A 19,587-nucleotide genomic window follows, 5' to 3' on the forward strand; every position below is an offset into this window, starting at 1 on the left:
TTTTTCATTAAACAAAAATAAATTGTTAAAAAAGAAATGTATCTCTAGGTCAGTAAATCAAAATTCTTACTTTTTCACCAAAATTGGGTGATGAAGTGGTGGTGTCCTTCCTCTGAGACGTCTCTTTTTTCCCACAGGATTCTTTGCTGGACATCCTGAAAAGCTAACATAAACATTAAAAATACAGTACTTTTTTTGCGAGAAAAAAGAAAATAGAAATTTGTCTTCTTTCAGTTATATAAAGATTGCAGTTTTACAAAATGATCACTTTTTTTTTTTTTTTTTTTTGAGATGCAGTCTCGCTCGGTCGCTCAGGCTGAAGTGCAGTGGCATGATCTCGGCTCACTGCAACCTCTGCCTACCGGGTTCAAGCAATTCTCCTGCCTCAGTCTCCTGAGTAGCTGAGATTACAGGCATGTGCCCCATGCCCTTCTAATTTTTGTATTTTTAGTAGAGACGGGGTTTCACCATGTTGGTCAGACTGGTCTCAACCTCCCCACCTTGTGATCCGCCCACCTCCCAAAGTGCTGGGATTGCTGGTGTGAGCCACCGCTCCCAGCACTATGATTACTATTTTTTAACCATTCCCAAGATGACAAGATTCTCTCACTGTTCCACTTTTCTTCACTTACATTCTCCTTCAAAATTACCCATTCCTCTCCTTCAGCTTCATCTATCACCTTTCCAGGAAGGAGTCTCAAACCATGCCTTGATCCCTGACTTCTCACATAAGCATCAGATCACCATTTTCAACTGACTCCAGGTTGCTATATTCTGCACTACCTACATTTCAAAGCCAATTAGTCATAAGTTTCATTTTCCCGAAACACCTCCAGTCATTCATTGAACAAGACTTTGGCAAATCACACACTTTTTTTGAGTCTTGGTGTCATTACTCATAAAATAGATAACCATCCCACCGGGTTTTTGAGGTACTCAAACAATGGATGTAAAATATATCTTGCAGCTGGGCACCTTGGCTCACTGTAATCCCAACACTTTGAGAGGCCGAGACAGGCAGATCACCTGAGGTCAGGAGTTCAACACCAGCGTGGCCAACATCATGAAACCTCATCTTTACTAAAAATACAAAATTAGCCAGGTGTGGTGGTGCATGCCTGTAATCAGAGGCTGAGGGAGATGAATCGCTTGAACCTGGGAGGCGGAGGTTGTAGTGAGTCGAGACCGCACCACTGCACTCCAGCCTGGGTGACAAGTGCAAAACTCCATCTCAAAAATAAAAAAAGCATTAAAAAATATATATACATATACATCTTGCATAGGTTGGTACACAGTAAGGTCTACATATATACTTGCTTGTATGGTTGTCTTTCTACTAGACCCTGAGTTCCTTGAGTATGCTGTACCAAAAACTTAGGTGCTCATAAATGCCTACTGAGTGAATAAATGAGTGAATTCTTCTTCCTTGTAATATTAACTCTTTCATTCTGAACCACTTCCAATTCGCTCACTGTAGTTCCTCTGTTCACTTCCCATCCCAGTCTCATTTTTCCAGCCCTGCTGTGGACCAAGTAAATACTGTCAGTGGATGACAGTATTGTGGGCTATCCCAGAAAAACACTTATGTTTATTCGGACAAATGTTTTATATTTGTACTAGTGTGAAACTCCTATCGATTTTATGCAAATCAAAACAGAAACTAAATGAGGGGAGACTTCCTGTGCTGGCCAGTCTCCTGCTGGATGGCTCCTGATGATTCCTGATGCTTGGTAATCACACACTTACGTAATCCCCTACCACAATGAATAGGGGTGACCTGTGTAACCAATAAGATATTGCTACACAGTAGTATGTGGCTAAATCATATAAGACATCATGACTTCTACCTTGTCCTGTCTTGGACTGCTTACTCTAGGGAAAGCCAGAGTGTCATGAGGACACTCAAACAGCCCATGGAAAGGCTCGCAAGAGAAGAACTACTGGCCTCTTGCCAACAACCAGAACCAACTAAGGCCAGGCACATGAGTGCGCTACCTTTGAAGCTGATGATCCTGCACCCCTAATCAACTGACATGACAGCAGCCCTGGCACATACCTTCACTGCAACCTCATGAGACCTAAAGCCAGATCAACCCAGAAAGTCGTTTCTGAGTTCCTGACCCACAGAAACTGTGGAGTAATAAATGTTTATTGTTATTTTAAGCTACTATGTTTTGGTATAACTTATGCAGCAGCAATAGATGAATAACATTATTTTTTTAATTCTTCAAACATTGAAGATTCCTTCTTCAGGATGTCTTACAAGCAGAGACCATGCTCAGAAATTGTTACAAAAATTCCCACAGAATCCACATACCAAAATCTAACCCTTTTAATCTGGTTTCCCGCTGGTATTAAATGACATTAACATACTGAATCCAGCTTTCAGTTAACCATCTAGTCATTTAGAAATAAAAAATCATCATGAACGACAGTTAAAAAAAAAAAAAAAGAAAGAAATGAGAACAAGAATTATTGGATGATGCACAGATATAGTTAGCATATCCGTAAGTTATAGTCAGTGTTATCCCGTTTTTAATTGACTGTTGAGCCATGAGTCAACTATACATTCAGGAATACTAGATAAAAGCTGTGCGGGAAGATCAGTAAAAGGGATTTAGGCCTATAACTCACAGAAGCTTCACTGGGATCATCTGTTCCCACTAAACTGGGGAGAGGTTAAACGCACACACACACCCCTCCATTATATATATTTCTTAAACTACAGGGGGAGGAGTTAACTTCCAGTTAGTGCTTCCAAGTGCCAAATAATGATGCTATCTCTTCCCCGGGGTTCTGAAACAAATAGGTAACAAATAGACCAAGAAGACTGGCGTTTATCAACTTCATTAACTAAGAAAAGCTAACTGCAAGCGCGCGTCTTGTTCTTGAGACTAAATTGGGCTCCCTCTCCTGCCCTGTTGCCTAGAAGGTTCGGACCAAACCCAAGCAGGGGAGCCAGAAAGTTCACGTTTTTCTCCTTCCTGTCCCAGTGGATTTATCGGGGGGACAGAAGAAAGGAACGAGACAGCCTCGAATGTCAAGTAGGCACTAAGAGTGAAGCAGAGAGAGGTATGGGGGACAGGGGACTCACTAGCATATGCTTTGGGGATCTGAGACGCATCAAAATCAAATGACCCGAAGCTCTACCCACTCAGAGCTCTGGTTACTAAAAGCCTGAAAACAAGGCAAAATAGAGCAAAACAATTAATTTCTATCCACTGGTCACACCGCAGAACTGCTGATATTGGCAACAGGAAGACTAAAGCAAAAATAAAAACAAAGGAAAAGAGCGTTCAGGTCACGGTGTAGATGAGGGTGCGAAATGAAAAACAGACCCTAACTCCAAGTCAGCTGGAAGGACAGGCAAGCTCGTCAGCTGCTAGTAAACCGCCGCGACCCGCGGGCTCTGCACGAACCGACCAGACCCCAACACTGGGCAAGGGGCAGCCCCGGAGGCAAGCCGGGCCAGAACCACACCCTCCACGGAGCTGAGTCGTCCCCGGATCCGCCCACAGAGTTGCCCCGCCCACGTCCGGGTGACTCCTGAGTGCCCACTCCGGCCGGCCGCCCGCCGGCCAGCATACTTGGGGCGGGGGACGAGCGGGAACCTGCCCAGCAAAACGTCAACGCACTCCCCCCCCCACCCAGTTCCTACCTTACCAGCGCCGGCTGCGGTGGCGACTCCGAAGCCCCAGGCCAAAGGAGAGGGACCCCCACCCCCCCCGCCCGACACACCCCGCCCCACCAACTGTATGCCCGCTGGGAAACGTAGTTCTGCGCCCGGATCCAGACTGTCTACCCACCGCTCCGCAGCTTTTGCTTAGATTTGCATTTACTTCCTGCAAGGCTTGCTCGTCGACCCCGCCCCAGGCTGCGCAGTGTACCCTGGGTGCTGTAGTCTTTGTTCGGTCTGGTGGTTGGCCGGTGGGAAGGAGACGCACCGTAGAAACTGAACCCTCTTACCCAATTGGACGCCGTCCCCAGTACGCTTCTGCGCAGTTTGTGGTGGCGTGGTAACGCCTCGGGGAAAGGGAAGCGGACGGCATCTGGAGTCGCAGCCTGTGGCTATTTTCTATTTGGTCACTGGTTCTTCATCTTTTGTCTGTTGCACGCATCCCGCCCTCCCCACTTGCTTCCCTACTCCTTGGATCCAGCCCAGTGGGCACTCACGTCAGTTCTCTGACCCCGCCGTGAGCCCCGCTCCGGGTCCCCGGGCGGGCCTGGCACGGAGGCGGTAACTATGGAGAATATGGCGGAGGAGGAGCTGCTGCCCCTGGAGAAGGAGGAGGTGGAGGTGGCCCAGGTCCAGGTCCAGGTCCCGACCCCGGCCCGGGACTCGGCTGGGGTCCCAGCTCCGGCCCCGAATTCGGCTCTGGACTCGGCTCCGACTCCGGCCTCGGCTCCAGCCCCAGCCCCTGCCCTGGCCCAGGCTTCGGCCCTGTCCCCGTCCCTAGCCTCTGCCCCTGAGGAGGCTAAAAGCAGTAAGTGCAGGAGGCCCAGATCTTTCTGCCGCAGAAAAGAGAAAGTGCGCCTTGCTGGGAAGTAGGGGAGACCCTTCTTCACCGGGATGGTTTTTATGGGGCAAGGCAGGTTTAGGGAAATGGAGGGGAGGGAAGAGAGGCCCGTGTAGCGGCTAAAACAAGGGTACAGAGTGGGAGACGGCATCTTCATAAGCCACGAGGATGTCACGGTGAGGGATATGCGGAGGGCAGGAATGCTGCAGATAGAAGGAAATAATGAGGTTAAGGGCTTTTTCGTAAAAGGGAATCTTTTTAAGGTACAAAAATAGGAAGTTACACATAATTTGGTAGTTTCCCACAGTCCAGACTACCGTGGTTAACTAAGTTCTTTGAAATGTGACATAGTAACCGAGGCAACCTGTTTACGGTAGTAGATCCTAGCTGCCAACATTTATAAACCATTACTGTCAACTAGCTTTTCTGCTTCGACATACACAAGGAGATGAGTTTTTCTCATTTCAGTTTTTTTCCCCCTATGGGCAGCTTGCTTCCGAAGAGATTTTGAGGCTGAGTAGTAGTTTAGAAAAGAATCGACTAAATTTATGGATGTTTTCACCCATACATAAATACCAATTGAGTTTTGTACTCCATTCCATCAGAAATAGACTGTTGAAAATTAATGGCCCATATTATTGTGCTGCTCAATGTGCCTGCATGTTTTCTAAGTGGTGGTTTATTGGACCATATAGGAATTTAAAAGATTGATGAGTAACACTTTCTTAAGGATCTTCTAACATTTTAAAATGTAAGGTCTAAGAAAGACTTAATATAAGTTCTTTTAACATTTAGTTTGTGGTCATAAATTGACCTTTATGTGCTTTCTGAATTGGAATTTAAAATAATCTTTAATTCATTATTTTTCCTACTTCTAGGCCAGTTTTGAGTTTAATATTTTTAAAACATTGGATATAGATAGGATTATTTTGCAGTTTTGAAACAACATACAAATTGTTATAGATTTCAGAGTAGGTCTAATCACAGGAAAGAAAAGCCAGGATGCTTGAGGTAAGCCCCTTCTCATCATATAAGATCAGAGCTTGTAGGTACAAAATAAAGCCAGTTGTTTCTTCAACTACAGTGGGTAGGGATGGGGGAGGCATGCGGAGCTGAGGGGGTTCTACTCTCCTAAGTAGCCTCCTACCTCACTTCCAGGTTGTATTTGTTTATATTAGTCAGAAGTGGTTCAGCAGCTTTAGGAAATGCATGCATTCTCCACCTCCCCACCATCAAAAATATGTTAAACATAGTAAAGACTTATCTGTATATTCCAAAATTTACAAATATGTAATTTGAGGAATGCATACCATATGGGAAACTGAAAATGCATTAGTAGGACAAATACGTAATGATTGAGAAGTCTGAAATGCATTTGAACTAATACATATATTAATCACATTTTAAAAATTATTTTTAGTTGGTCTAATTAGTCCTTTGAAATCAGTCATAACTAGGTAAGATAAAGATAACCTATCTGAAATAGAATTGAAAATTGAGGAAAAAGTAATACAAGTTGTAAAAGACCCTCCTTGCATGTTGGAGACATCTAATTTAACAAGAGGTTTGCCTGTTGACTTCTGGATTAATAGTGTGTTACAAAAAGCAGATTGAGTATTTTGCATACAGATTGTCTGATACGTATTATCTTAAACCAGAAGGTGATTTCAGAGATGTTTGTAGGCATATCATGAATGTTTAGATATTCAAGAGTTTCTTCGGTAGTGGACCACAGGATTTTTAGTTTTCTAACTTAACCAAACTCCTTTCCCTTATTTTGTGTTATTTAATAGAATAATTTCAATAGGCACGTCTTTATTGATTGCTGTTTATCTTGTTTCACATACACAGATCTTTGAACTCTGGAACCGAAAGCCTTTATGGTTACAAATTAGATAGGTTAGTTTGTACACACGGGTTCATTTCTGGAATGTTACTGTCTGACCTAGCAAAAGATTTTTATGAAAGATGAAAAAGTTTTACCTGTTCATAGAAATTATATCTCATTATCACTCATTTGACCAGTATCTAATATAAAAAATTAACCAATATTGTTTGTTGCTCCTTTAAAAATAAAGTGAATAACCAGGCACAAGCCTATACCCCCAGATACTCAGGAGGCTGAGGCAGGAGTATTGCTTGAGCCCAAGAGTTTGAGGCTGCAGTGAGCTATGATTGAGCCACTACATTCCATGGAGGCTGGGTGACAGAGCAAGACACCATCTCTAAATAATAATATAAAAAATTACCTTTTAATAAATTTGAGCAGGAATGTCTGATAGTGCTGAATTGGATTCCAAAATTATTGACACAGTGTGCTACTGCATCCAAAAAGTCTAACGATTTTTTTAACTTCTTGTTTAACAAACTTTAGTGCCGCCTATCTGCAAGTTACTGCATTAGGCACTTGGCCATCAGAAAGATGAGCAAGGAATAGGCCTTGTCTTCCTGTTGCTTATTTGTGGAAAAGTGAACAAGGACACAAATTATACAAATGGGTAAACGAACTGATAGTGAAGCTCAGAGAGAAGTAGGCAAGAAGATGCTAATATCAAGAATTGAATTTTAAAGTCTCAAGGTTTTAAATTGTATAACCTAATAACATAATGTTAGAGGGCCCTGTGGTTTATCCCACCATCTCCTGTCTCCTTGGGCTCTTTACCTATCAGTTTCTTCTAATCTTAATATATATTCAGTCCCCACTTTGTAATTGTTCCTTTCCCTTGGAATGCACATATATTCAGGTTCCCTGTACTTAAAAAAAGCAAGTTACAGTCTCATTCATTTCCTTTTTTATACCATCAAACTTCTCAAAAAAAGAAAAACCTAATTTTCTGTGTTTTATTTCCCCTTCCAATTCTGTTTCTACTCCTAAACGCCTCACTGAACCTGCTTTTTCAAAGGTCACCAGACTTGCTTTCTTGATCTCTACAACTGTTTGTGATACTTTGTTGAACGTTTTGTGTTTATAGACTCTTCTCCCTTGGCTTCTGCATTATCTTGACTCCCCTTACCATTTATTCTTTCTGGATCTACTTTTCTGATTCCTTCTACTTAATTTTTCTTATAAATATATACATCTCTCATACCTCACTACCAGATTTTATCTATGTATAATAATCAGTAGCGGGTTCAGCAACATTGAGAAATGTATCCCCTACCCACTCCAATCAGAACATGTTAAACATATTTTAGACTTATGCATGTTATTTCCAAATTTACAAGCATTTTAATTTGAAGAGTGTGTAATGCTTGAGAAACCTGAAAGTGCATTAGTGGGACAAATATGTAATGATTGAGAAATCTGAAATGCATTAGAATTAAAATATAAATCATGTTTTAAAATTAATTTTACATAGCCTAGTTGTTTGAAATCAGTCATAACTGGGTAAGACTGGGTCGTGGCTTTTTCTCCTATTTTTCACACTTTTTTTCTTAGGCTTTCTTATTTATTCTCATAGTTTCACCTAACATGTTACTTACGATTTGTATCTCCAGAATCCCTCCTGAGCTCCAAAAACAAATCACCAGCTGCCTATTGTACATTATTACTGGAATACTGTTCCAGTAGTACATCGAACACACTATGTCAAAAACTACATTTTCCTTTCTCTTTTCCTCTTCCTTTCTGCCAAAAGAGTTTCTTCTATCTTGTTTGCTTAATAGTACCATTATTCTCAACCACATAAACTCAAAATCTTAGAATCATCTTTGATTTTATCCTTCACCTTTACTTCTCATATCCCAAGTTCTGTTACTGTTTTTTTTTTTCTTTTTTAACCTTTTATTCTGTTTCTTCCCATTGCTGATTTTCTCTGTTACTGATCTTTGGTGTTACTGGCAGAGAAAACCTCCTGAAACTCATTCAGATTGTATAATTCACTTCCTCAAAAACCTGCAGAGACTTACCATTACCTGAAGAATAAAGTTCAAACTAACTTGCATAGAATTTATGCTTTCCTTGGTCTGTACTGCATCTTTGGCTGCACATATTTCTACTGACTCCATCCCCCCAAATATACCACATTCCAACCAAGGGTGGGGTGGCATGGTTGTATATTTTATACCACATGCATTTGCTCATGAGGTTACTTCAGTTTATGAGGCCAGTTAGCAAATCTCTACTTACTGAAATTCTATTCATACCTGAAGTCTCAGTCAAGTGGCACTTCAGTAAAGACATTCTCAGAGTTACTTGTTAAAATTAATTATTCCTTCTTCTGTATGCCTGCATCATATTACATCTAGTGTTCATTTCATCCTATCTCATATGATAGAAGTTGACATATTGCCTTTTCCCACCTGATTGAAAGTTCTTTGAAGATAGAAAACATGGCTTACGTTTCCTTCTTCAGTATTTTGCATAGGAGAGAAACATTTTTCATAGAATTATTTTGACTAATTAGATAAAATTTTCAAACTAAATTTATGCAATGGGGTTTCCCCCCAACTTTTCATTCTGAAGCACACTTGTTATTTTATAAACCAAGTTGTAGCAGTATTCCCCATCTAGGTCCATAACACTGTGTTATAGGAAATAAACTTCTATACGACGTGATCAATAAAAATGGAACTAGAATACAAACTGTTAAAGCATAATCTTCTCATTTTTTTTTTTTCCAGAGAGACACATCTCAATTCAAAGGCAGCTTGCTGATCTAGAGAAGTTAGCTTTTGTAACTGAAGGAAATTTTGACTCTACCAGCTCATTGAACTCAGATAATCTTGATGCAGGTATTTCCATGTTTGGGTTTTTTTTTTTTTTCATAATTGCTAATAATTTATCATCTTTGCATTCATGAAAATAAGTTTGATAAGAGTAGACTTGTTTATTCTTACTAAACTAGAACAGTGGTAAAATACAGTTTTTTATTTAGGAAATTGGCAGCCGTTTATGTGCAGAGTTGCTATGGAAATAAGTTATTTTACAACTCCTCAAAACAATTACAGTTTCACAGATGTCTAAGGGCTGTCTATTCAGCAAGTTAGGAATTGCATTTGGCTACAAGTAACAGAGGTCCCAAAAAACAGTGTCTTAAAAGGTTTATATTCTGCCAGGTAAATGAAGTCCCAAGATAGGCAATTTAGGGCTCGTGCGAGAGTCCCGCGTTATCGGTGCCCCACACTGCTGTCTTTCTGCTCTACTCTCCTCAGTGCTTGGTTTGCATCCTCAAGATCACTGACTGCTTGGTTTTTTTGAAGTAGGCAGTGTAAAAATAAAAATTGTACATATACTGTATTATACTAGATGTGAAAGATATTTGTTGGGTTAAAAATTATTAATATGAGCTGAGAGGTATGATAAGAAAAAAAAGAAAACAATTACTAAATGTGTTGTTATTGATTCTTGCTGTATATTTTATTGCTTTAAGCCTGAATTTGAAATTTAGTTCTTTCATCTATACTATCAAAGTTTTTGAGATACATTATATTTCTAATTAGACATTTTGATGATACATAATCTTTTTGAGAATATGTTAATAAACAAGGAAGAACTTGTAAATTCAGTAATGGATACGGTGACTGTAACTATGCGCCCAGTCTCAGAACAGCAGTTATATCAAATCCTATCTATTCCTTCCACTTCCTTCTTCCATTTTTCTAACTCCACATATTAACTGTTTTTGTTGCTGCCAGTTTAGTAGAGGAATACCACAGCAGATACTTTTGCTCTTTGTCCAATTCCTGTCCTTTTGGGAGTGTAACTGCTGTCCTTTCAGCTGTCCAAAATACAGAGTGATGCTCTCAGTGGCAGAAAATTTGGCCAGAAGGATATCATACAGTGTATCACTTCTTCAACCTCTTTGTTCCCAGTAACAACAAACACATCAGCTAGCCACAGAGAGGAAAATTTTAGGGTGAAAAAACAACCACTGATCATGTGCTACAACAATTACTGTGAACTATCTCCTGAGTCAAGAGTAATGACTTCTCCCTGAAGTTAACAAAGACTTTAAGAAGTAGGCAGGGGAGACCCCATTAACCTCTTTGTAGCTGAATCCAGGCATTAATAACTAGAATATTCTGTGGTTTACTGATTCTTTTTTCTTTTTAAGGCAACAGACAGGCTTGTCCATTGTGCCCTAAGGAAAAATTCAGAGCTTGTAATAGCCATAAGCTTCGTCGTCACCTCCAGAATTTACACTGGAAAGTCTCAGTTGAATTTGAAGGTTAGTATTTTTGTGCTGGCAAAGAAGTAATATATATGAAATTCAACATTTATTACCAGTTTTGGCATTTTATCATGACTATAATCAAATATTTTCAGTTTAAAATGTGAGGGGTTTAATGCCCTCATTTCTAATGTATTTAATAAAACACCATATAGCTTTATAGGCAGTAGAGATCTATATGACACAGTTTAGTTCAGCAAACATTTATTATGCATCTGTTGTATACTGAGTACTCTGGCCCTGGGAGTCCATTTTGCTTCTTGAACAATGTTTTAATAAGTTTTCCTTTTATTTTACACATATTTTGGAAGGGATAGTACATAGTAAAACAAGAAAATAAAATAATTTGTATGAATATTGGAAAATACAAGATAATATCTCTTTTTCTGCTGATGGCTTAAAAAAATCTACTAGAGTTAAGAGAATTCAGAATGGTGGTGGGATACAAGATAATTCAGAAATCTTAGCCATTTTCTACTTCAGATAAATGGAAACAGAAACAAATATATCAGTTATATCATGATAAAAATGACACAATTTGAGGGAATAAGTTCAACAAGATGACTCATCATGAAAAGAATAAAATCAAAGGACAGAAAACGAGAACTTTTCAAGTTAAAGGGCTTCCTAAGTGAATTATGTGAATTATTATAGCATTTTTGGGAAAAGATCTGACAACATCTTTTAAAATTAAAAATACACATATCCATCCACCACTCAGTTCCTCTGCTAGGAGTGCCTTAGAAGTAAAAGAATTGAGGTTGGACACAGTGGCTCATACCTATAATCTCAGCACTTTGCGAGGCTGAGGCGGGAAGATCACTTGAGGCCATAAGTTCAAGACCAGCCTGAGCAACACAGTAAGACCCTGTCTCTATAAAAAGTAAAAAAATTAGCCAGGCGAGGTGGCCTGTGCCTGTAGTCGCAACTGCTAGAGAGGCTCAGGTGGTAGGGTTGCTTGAATCCAGAAGCTTGAGTCTGCAGTGCCATAATTGTGCCACTGTACTCTAGCCTGGGCAACAGAGTGAGACACTGTTTCTTAACCAAAAAAAAAAAAAAGATGAAGAAGTAAAAGGATCAACAGGCACGGATAAATGTAGAAGGATATTCATTACAATATTAGTAACAAAAACTTAGAATTAAAAGAGATGATTGAATAAATTATGGGTACATACCATGAAATATTATGTAACCATTGAAATGAGTATATTAGATATATACCAGGTAACTTAGAAGTATTTCCATGGTCAACTACTAATGAAAACAGCAATATATAGGGAAGGTGTTATAATATTCCATTTGGATAAAAACAAAAAGTCCCACCCTCAAAAGAAACCTAAGTATCAATCTTAAACATACCTTTATATTTGTGCATGATTATGTGAGCACAGAAATTGTAAAGTATGGTTGGAGTGTCAACCAGCCTTGATAAAGCAGCTAGTAAGAGACACCCAGAAAAGAAGTCAGAACTATGCTGGAACTATTTTGTTAGTAGTACTGCTAAAAAGATTATCACTAGTTATTTAGGGAAAGGGGAATTAGATACTAATTTAGGGGCCATCCTGTCTTTTAAGTTTAATTCTATATAAGAATGTATGATAAACCGGCCGGGCACGGTGGCTCAAGCCTGTAATCCCAGCACTTTGGGAGGCCAAGATGGGCGGATCACAAGGTCAGGAGATCGAGACCATCCTGGCTAATGCGGTGAAACCCCGTCTCTACTAAAAAATACAAAAAACTAGCCGGGCGAGGTGGCGGGCGCCTGTAGTCCCAGCTACTCGGGAGGCTGAGGCAGGAGAATGGCGTAAACCCAGGAGGCGAGGCTTGCAGTGAGCTGAGATCCAGCCACTGCACTCCAGCCTGGGCGACAGAGCGAGACTCCGTCTCAAAAAAGAAAATAAAGAATGTATGATAAACCATACTGACTTCTTATGAAAAAAAAAAAGCTCTCATTTCAATTAAAAGGATCTCTTTCATATTCTTTACTTAGATTATTGTGTTTTTTGTTTGTTTGTTTTTTGTGGGGTTTTTTTGAGATGGAGTCTCGCTCTGTTGCCCAGACTGGAGTGCAGTGGTGCAATCTCGACTCACCGCTACCTCCACCTCCCAGGTTCAAGCGATTCTCCTGCCTCAGCCTCCTGAGTAGCTGGGATTACAGGCATGTGTCACCACACCCGGCTAATTTTTGTATATTTAGTAGAGACGGGGTTTCACCATGTTGGTCAGGCTGGTCTCAAACTCCTGACCTTGTGATCCGCCCACCCCAGCCCCCCAAAGTGCTGGGGTTACAGGCACGAGCCACCGCCCCCGGCCTCACTTAGGTCATTGTTTAGCCTTTAGGTTTGGTCTCCCTCCTCCAAGTTTTTCTCTTTTCTTAAATATTTTCTTGTGGTATTTCTTTACTTACTTATGGATGTGGTTCTCTCATGTACATTAGGCTGTTGGGTTCTTTCACATGGTATTGATCTGGTAGATGGTGAAGATATGATAGTTTTTTGTCTCGGTGAGCAGGTTTCAAAGTGGTTGACAAATAATTGAAGGTAGAAACAACAAGATCTGCTGAAGGAATGGATGTGAGGTGTGAGAGAACGAGCCAAGAATGCTTGGGTTTGGGACTTGAGCAAGTAGAGAAATGGAGTTGGCCTTTACTGAGCTGGAGAAGAGTGCATTAGGATCAAGTGTGGGAAAGAAGGCCAGAACCAGAAATTGTGGAATTTAAAGGATGGGATGCATCTAAGTGGAGATGTCAGGTAGCCCATAGGTTATATGAATCTGGAGTTCAGGAAGAATGTGGGGCAAAAGATACGCATTTGGGAGTTGCCAGAAGGCAGATGATATTTAAAGCCATAAGATCAGATAAGTAACTAAAAGTACATATTGATGGAAAAAAGAAGTCATCCAGGACTAAATCTTGGAGCACTTCAGCATATACAAGTAAGAAATGATCTGATCTGAGGTATAAGAAAAAAGATGTTAGAGATGACTTACAGGCTTTGAGTTAAGAGCAACTGTAAGGCATTATCATTTAAAAAAAGTAAAGAGACCTGATGTGGGATAAATTATCAGTTTAGTCTTGACAAATAGGTTTTGAGATGCTGACTAGATAATCAGTTACATATCCTTAATAGGCAATTGGAAATAGGGATCTGGCTCTTAGGAGTGAATTAGTAACTAGAGCTATAATTTGGGATTCCTTTAATTGGAATCGTGAAAGGAGCTTAAGTTGCCAAGGAAATGAGAAAAAAGTCCCTTAGCCACCCAAGCCTATGGAATATCTACATTTTAGGGCATGAGAGAAGGAAGAGGACCTGTAAAGAAGATGAAGAAGGTTGGGAAGAAAACCAAGATAGTACCATGTCATAGATGAAGAAGGGTCTGTATAATGGCAAATATATCAATAGCATGAGGCAAAGATGAAGCCTAAAAAAAAGTCAAGGTGGCAGAGAATAGGATAAAGCTGAGTCCCAAAGACACTAAACAACTAATCCAAGATAAAACAGGTAGTCATGGTGGAACCAGAATTCAAACCTGGATCTCTCTGTATTTGTGTATATAGATACATATACGTAAATATGTATACATAGACATGTATCTCATGCATAACAATTATATAAACTAAAGCAATCTCATTTGAGTAATTATGACATTACGAATATAAGGTTAGTTCCAATTCTTATAAAATAAAACTTGCTTATAATTTTTGATAATTGAATATTTCATGAATAGTGATATGATAACCAGCTGTTCTTTATTCTAGGTTACAGGATGTGCATCTGTCACTTACCTTGTCGGCCAGTGAAACCAAACATTATTGGAGAACAGGTGATCCGATATTAGATTTATTTTTAAATTTAGGCCTTTTTAAAGAAAGCGTAATTTTTACTTACTGTGGAACTAAAATGTGTATGTTCAGCAGTGTAGTTTACTCTAAAATTCTGTGTCTGAGTCCTTTCAGATTATCATAATAGGAAAACTATCATAGTATGAAACTGTCATAGTATGAAAAAAATAATTGCTATATTGAAGTTCTCATTTTATAATTTTTAGTTTAAGTCAGATAAATTGCTCCTTTGTGTTCAAAATGAAAATTAACTCATTTACTAATTTTGGAATGGAAAATTTAGAGAGTAGTTTTTTCTCTTAAAATTTTGGTCATGGAATAGAAGCTTCAATTTCTGTGATTTAGTAAATATCTTAGTGTGTTTTGATTTCATTCATCTTCCCCAAATCCTTCCTTTTAAGTTCAATCTTAGAGAATCAAGAAACTTTCTGAAATCTTAGTAACTTTTTAAAAAATACGTGTGTTTTATTTTTAGGGTAGATTTGATCTAAGGGGAATACAAACTATAAAATTTTTTAGTGACACTATCCTGAATGCATATTCACGTAATGAGTTCTCATTATTAAATTTTATTTTGAGTCACTAAAAGCAGCATAGTGTTGACAAAAAGGAAAATATTCTGAAAGTAGTAGTCAAAACAGATTCTGGTCCATCAACCTAGTCCAAGTACATATTTGAATATGATAATCACAGTACCATAAAGAACCTTGGGTAATGTGCTTGACGGTTTTCTATTTGCTGTAAGGTTCCAAGTAAAAAGGAGTTAGCAGCACTAAGAGTAAAAGGCATCAAAACTAGGAAAGAGCCGTTGAAGCAGTCTTTTTGTTCTCAGCTAAAGGAGAAATTATGAAGTGAGAAATTTTTTACTTAGAAAAATACGCTTCTAATTATGTCTCTTAACATTCAGTGGGGTACTGGAGCTGGCTCAAATTTTCAGAAATCTTTCAAGCTGGTGGTTTAGTATGGCCACCATTAAAAATTAAGTTATATAAGCCTAAAAATGAATGAGTTATATTAAAAAACAAAGATAACGAATGTTTACCTTTATCATTGTTCTGCTGCATTTTAATATTATCTGTGCACTTACAGTTATTTACATCTATTATGTCTGCTGGGTGGCAGTGCTCTGTAATGGTATAATAATGCACATCTCTTCCTAAATTCACATTCAGTGATGTTACACTGATAGCTTAAAATCTCTGAGAGTTGTAGTTTGAAATTGGCTATGGCAAAGTATTTATGCCACAGAAATCTGCAAATACTACAAATCGGGGCTTTATTTTCCTGGAGAGCCAGTTAATAAACATTTACCAGCACACCACTCCTAATATTATGCCATTTTTAAATGCAACTTATAGAAAATACAATTTTTTCTGATTGGAATGAATGGGAAAAGCTAGGAAATTAAATTTCTGGCCTATTGTAAAGTAAGGTTTAAAAGTATATATAAATACAGGTAAGGAAGTTAAGATCCTTTCAAAGTCACATGGCAAAATTAAAATTATCTTCTATACCATTAAATCCAAGACACTAATATACTTAAATTTGTAAACTTATACTTCTATTTCATTGTCTTAGTAACTTATTTAAATTAAATACTCTGTTTGATAGATATCCAGTAAAATGGGAGCCCATTATCATTGTATCATTTGTTCAGCAACAATCACCAGAAGAACTGATATGTTAGGACATGTTAGGCGCCATATGAATAAAGGAGAGACTAAATCTAGTTATATTGCAGGTAAGTTGAGCAATCTCATTAACATATTAATATGTAAATCCTTAAATAATGGTCCAGTTATTATTTTCAGACATCAGGCAGATAAAATAATGCTGATTTAACCAAATGATTTAATTCACTAGTCCATTACATCAGATTTTGGTTTCTTTCTGTAAGGTCTCCAAAAACATTTTAACATTCTCAACATATATATTTAATAAATGGTGTAGAAAAAGTAAGTGACACTCAAGTGACTATAGATATTTTAATGAAAGATTATAGAATTGTCTTCCCAGTGACAGCTTTTATACCCTTAACTGTCATGTATGTATTGTTAGAAAACACTAGGAAAAAAGATACAGTGAAATAAAGACTATTAGTGACATGAAATTATTAATAGCTTGTTACTACTTAGAGATCCCTTCTCAAGAATTAAATTAAGCACTAATGGCCCAAAGCATGTATTATATGTAATGAGTAACTTCTCTATGTCTAGAATGGCACTATGTACCATTCCTTTAAGAACTGAAAAAAAAATAGTCACTGAATTAATTTCTATAAAACTTGATTTTCTCACAGAACCTAAATTGAGAAAGGCTGATCTTGTGAGATCTGTGACATACCTCCTCACTGGGTAAAAAAGGATATGTAACACAGTGCTAGGGAAAGATACTATTATTTGGCATTTTAGAAAGAAATATATAGTTGCCATTTAGTTAACATTCTGACTGTAATGTTATCAAGAAATCCAAACATAAAGGATCTCAACTGTCTGACATAGCACATATCTCATTTCTTAAATATTTAAAACATATATGCGTATAAACACATCAATATTTCATCAGTTTATAGCAAAACGATTCTAACATATTAAATGTAAAATCATTTTTTCATTATAGCCATTTCAATGTAATTTGTGACTTGAAATCATTATGAGAAAATATTCTGAAGTCTCCCATGTTCAGGAAATAGAGTGATTCTTAGTAAGCCTTGCTAGCTAATGGAATGCAGCCATATGGAGATACTCATTTTCTAACAATTACACCATAGTAAAATATATGTAGCAAACAATGTAGTGTTTGATGAAACACAAAGGTGTTTTAGGATTTTGTGCTTTCCTAGGGTGATTGTTCTTAGGTATCATAATACAGATGTATTGATGTGCTGGGCAGTCAAGATAGTAAATTAACTTTCATTAATCAGATGTTTAACTGAGTGTTACTCTTTTGCAGAGAGTGCTGAATAAATCAGTTCTTTGGTTTTGGTTTTTTTACATCTGCCCAACCGTTTGCATTAACACAAAATAATATAAAGTTATTTTTCAAAATGTATATTGTTTTAGATGTTTAGAATTATTTTGTATTTTCTTGGAAATCTTTTGTTTGGAATTATTTTGTGTTGCCCTGGAAATCTTTTCTTTTTTCTGTCTTAGCTTCCACTGCTAAACCGCCTAAGGAAATTTTGAAAGAGGCAGACACGGATGTACAAGTTTGTCCCAACTATTCTATACCTCAGAAAACAGATTCCTATTTTAATCCCAAAATGAAACTAAATCGGTAAGCTAAATTGAAAATAGGGTTATGGGATGTTTCAAATTATTGTAAATGTACCTTCTCTTAACCTTTATGTTCTAATATGTTAAAATTTAGAACTAGGTGCAGAATAAAAATCATCTATCTTAACATTTTTCACAGAAGGATTGTTTCTTTTTTTCTATCAAGCCAATGTCTTTATTAGAGAATAAAATAGGTCTAACTTTATATAATTACTGAACAAGCTGGTACTTTTGTGAGCAAGTTTTGTTTATAAATAAATAAATACTTATTAATAAAAATCCAACTGGATTCATAGTTTAATTTCACATATTTTTAGTTCTTATAGTATTAAATTAGGAATATGTTTTTAGGTCTCCTTTTGAAATAGTTTGTACAGTAACTAGGAACTTCAATTCACTATTCTTAAATGAAATAAAATCTATGATGGTGAAGCATGGTAAAGTAAAGTTATTTCAGATTATAATTTCCTTCTAGGCAGCTAATATTCTGTACATTGGCTGCTTTGGCTGAGGAACGAAAACCCTTGGAATGTCTAGATGCTTTTGGAGCCACTGGTAAGTGAGGACACTTTTTTGGAACCACATTTTATTTATTTGATTTTACAGTATCTTTTCTTAGAAAATGTATATGGGCAGTGATGTAAAAAATTAAAGATCCAAGACAAAATTTTTAATTTTTTATTGTGAAAAATTTTAAATATATATTAAAGAGTATAGTAAGTGAGTGCTGTGTATCCATCGCTTACTTCAAAAATTAGTGGTTCATGCTCAGTCGTTTTATCATTGTCCTCATACCTCATGTCATAGTCTTTTGATATCTATTAATTTGAAACAAATAACAGATACATCGTTTCATCTGTATTTCAGTTGAATCTCTAAAAGGTAAAGATTTTTTAAAAATAAAACCACTATACTATCATACTTTAAAAAATTAAGAATAATTCTTTAATATAAATTGTTTAGATATGCCCAATTATCTCATAATGTGTTTTAAAAATCAAGTCAGAATGCAGACAAAAACTGTATTTCAATTGTTTGATATATCTAAGTCTCTTTTAAATCTATGGTTCCTTCTATCATTTTCTGTGTGTGTGATAATTATTTGTTGAGTTAACATGTCTTTTGACCTATAGAGTTTCCCGCAGTCTAGATTTTTCCTGATTGTATTGTTGTGGTTCATATAACATGTTCTTCTATCTCCTGTATTTTTGTAAATTGGCCATTTGATTAGATTCAAATACAGTTTTTTTGTTTGTTTGTTTTTTGTTTTGCAGTAATACTTGTTTGCTGCAATCAGGCAGCACCTGATGTCTGGTTGTGTCTCTTTTTTGTGTTGTGATGATCACTGCCTAGCCTTTAGACAGTAGAATAAAGTGAAATTTTAAACATTGAGAATATTTTTCTCAAAAGACTTAATAGTAGAGAAAAGAAAATAGAAACAGTAGAAAATTTCTAAAAAGCCTCTGTACCCAATCCAAGTCTTTCTTCATAAAGATTATAGGAATACACTTTTGGGGAGTTTGTGCCAAAAGAGTGAAAGCATTAGTTAGCTCTCCTTCCTAAACTCTCCTCAGGGAAAAGTAGTGGTTAAAAGCATGGACTGCAGAACCAGACTGCCTGAGTTCAAATCCCAGCTTTATCACTTGATAATTGTATGACCACAGGAAATTGTGCCTCAGTTTGCTCATCTATTGAAAGAGGAGACTCCTGCCGCCACCGTGATGATCAGCATTAGTACTGTCTCAGTATAAATGTGGTAAAAGTGATGAGGTGATTTTTCT

General features: G+C 37.5%; 2 protein-coding genes across 15 annotated transcripts in view; one reads left to right on the plus strand and one right to left on the minus strand.

Annotated features, from left to right (window-relative positions):
• Positions 1–3,949, minus strand: part of SWT1 (SWT1 RNA endoribonuclease homolog) — a 126,075-nt gene extending 122,126 nt beyond the window's left edge. For 3 of the 11 annotated variants that reach the window (XR_002518229.2, XR_002518230.2, XM_021929487.2), the window contains exons 1-2: positions 3,095–3,618; positions 71–163 (exon numbers count right to left, since the gene is read on the minus strand). Coding sequence is in view for 8 of the 11 variants with exons in the window: in XM_021929487.2 (XP_021785179.2) it covers positions 71–163; positions 3,095–3,124 (123 nt within the window). In the remaining 3 variants the exon portion in view is untranslated. Of the gene's footprint in view, positions 1–70; positions 164–3,094; positions 3,619–3,658 lie in introns of those variants that run through there. The other 8 variants (XM_009191677.4, XM_009191682.2, XM_009191688.2 and 5 more) reach the window with 8 other exon arrangements.
• TRMT1L (tRNA methyltransferase 1 like) overlaps positions 3,872–19,587 on the plus strand; it is a 38,902-nt gene continuing 23,186 nt past the window's right edge. For 2 of the 4 annotated variants that reach the window (XM_031657633.1, XM_031657634.1), the window contains exons 1-7: positions 3,986–4,484; positions 9,141–9,251; positions 10,574–10,687; positions 14,448–14,512; positions 16,143–16,272; positions 17,684–17,807; positions 18,282–18,361. In XM_031657633.1, the coding sequence (XP_031513493.1) occupies positions 4,244–4,484; positions 9,141–9,251; positions 10,574–10,687; positions 14,448–14,512; positions 16,143–16,272; positions 17,684–17,807; positions 18,282–18,361 (865 nt within the window). In that variant the 5' untranslated portion in view covers positions 3,986–4,243. Of the gene's footprint in view, positions 4,485–5,387; positions 6,417–9,140; positions 9,252–10,573; positions 10,688–14,447; positions 14,513–16,142; positions 16,273–17,683; positions 17,808–18,281; positions 18,362–19,587 lie in introns of those variants that run through there. The other 2 variants (XM_031657635.1, XM_031657637.1) reach the window with 2 other exon arrangements.

This window comes from Papio anubis, chromosome 1 (assembly GCF_008728515.1).
Source record: "Papio anubis isolate 15944 chromosome 1, Panubis1.0, whole genome shotgun sequence".
Classification (NCBI taxonomy): domain Eukaryota; kingdom Metazoa; phylum Chordata; class Mammalia; order Primates; family Cercopithecidae; genus Papio; species Papio anubis.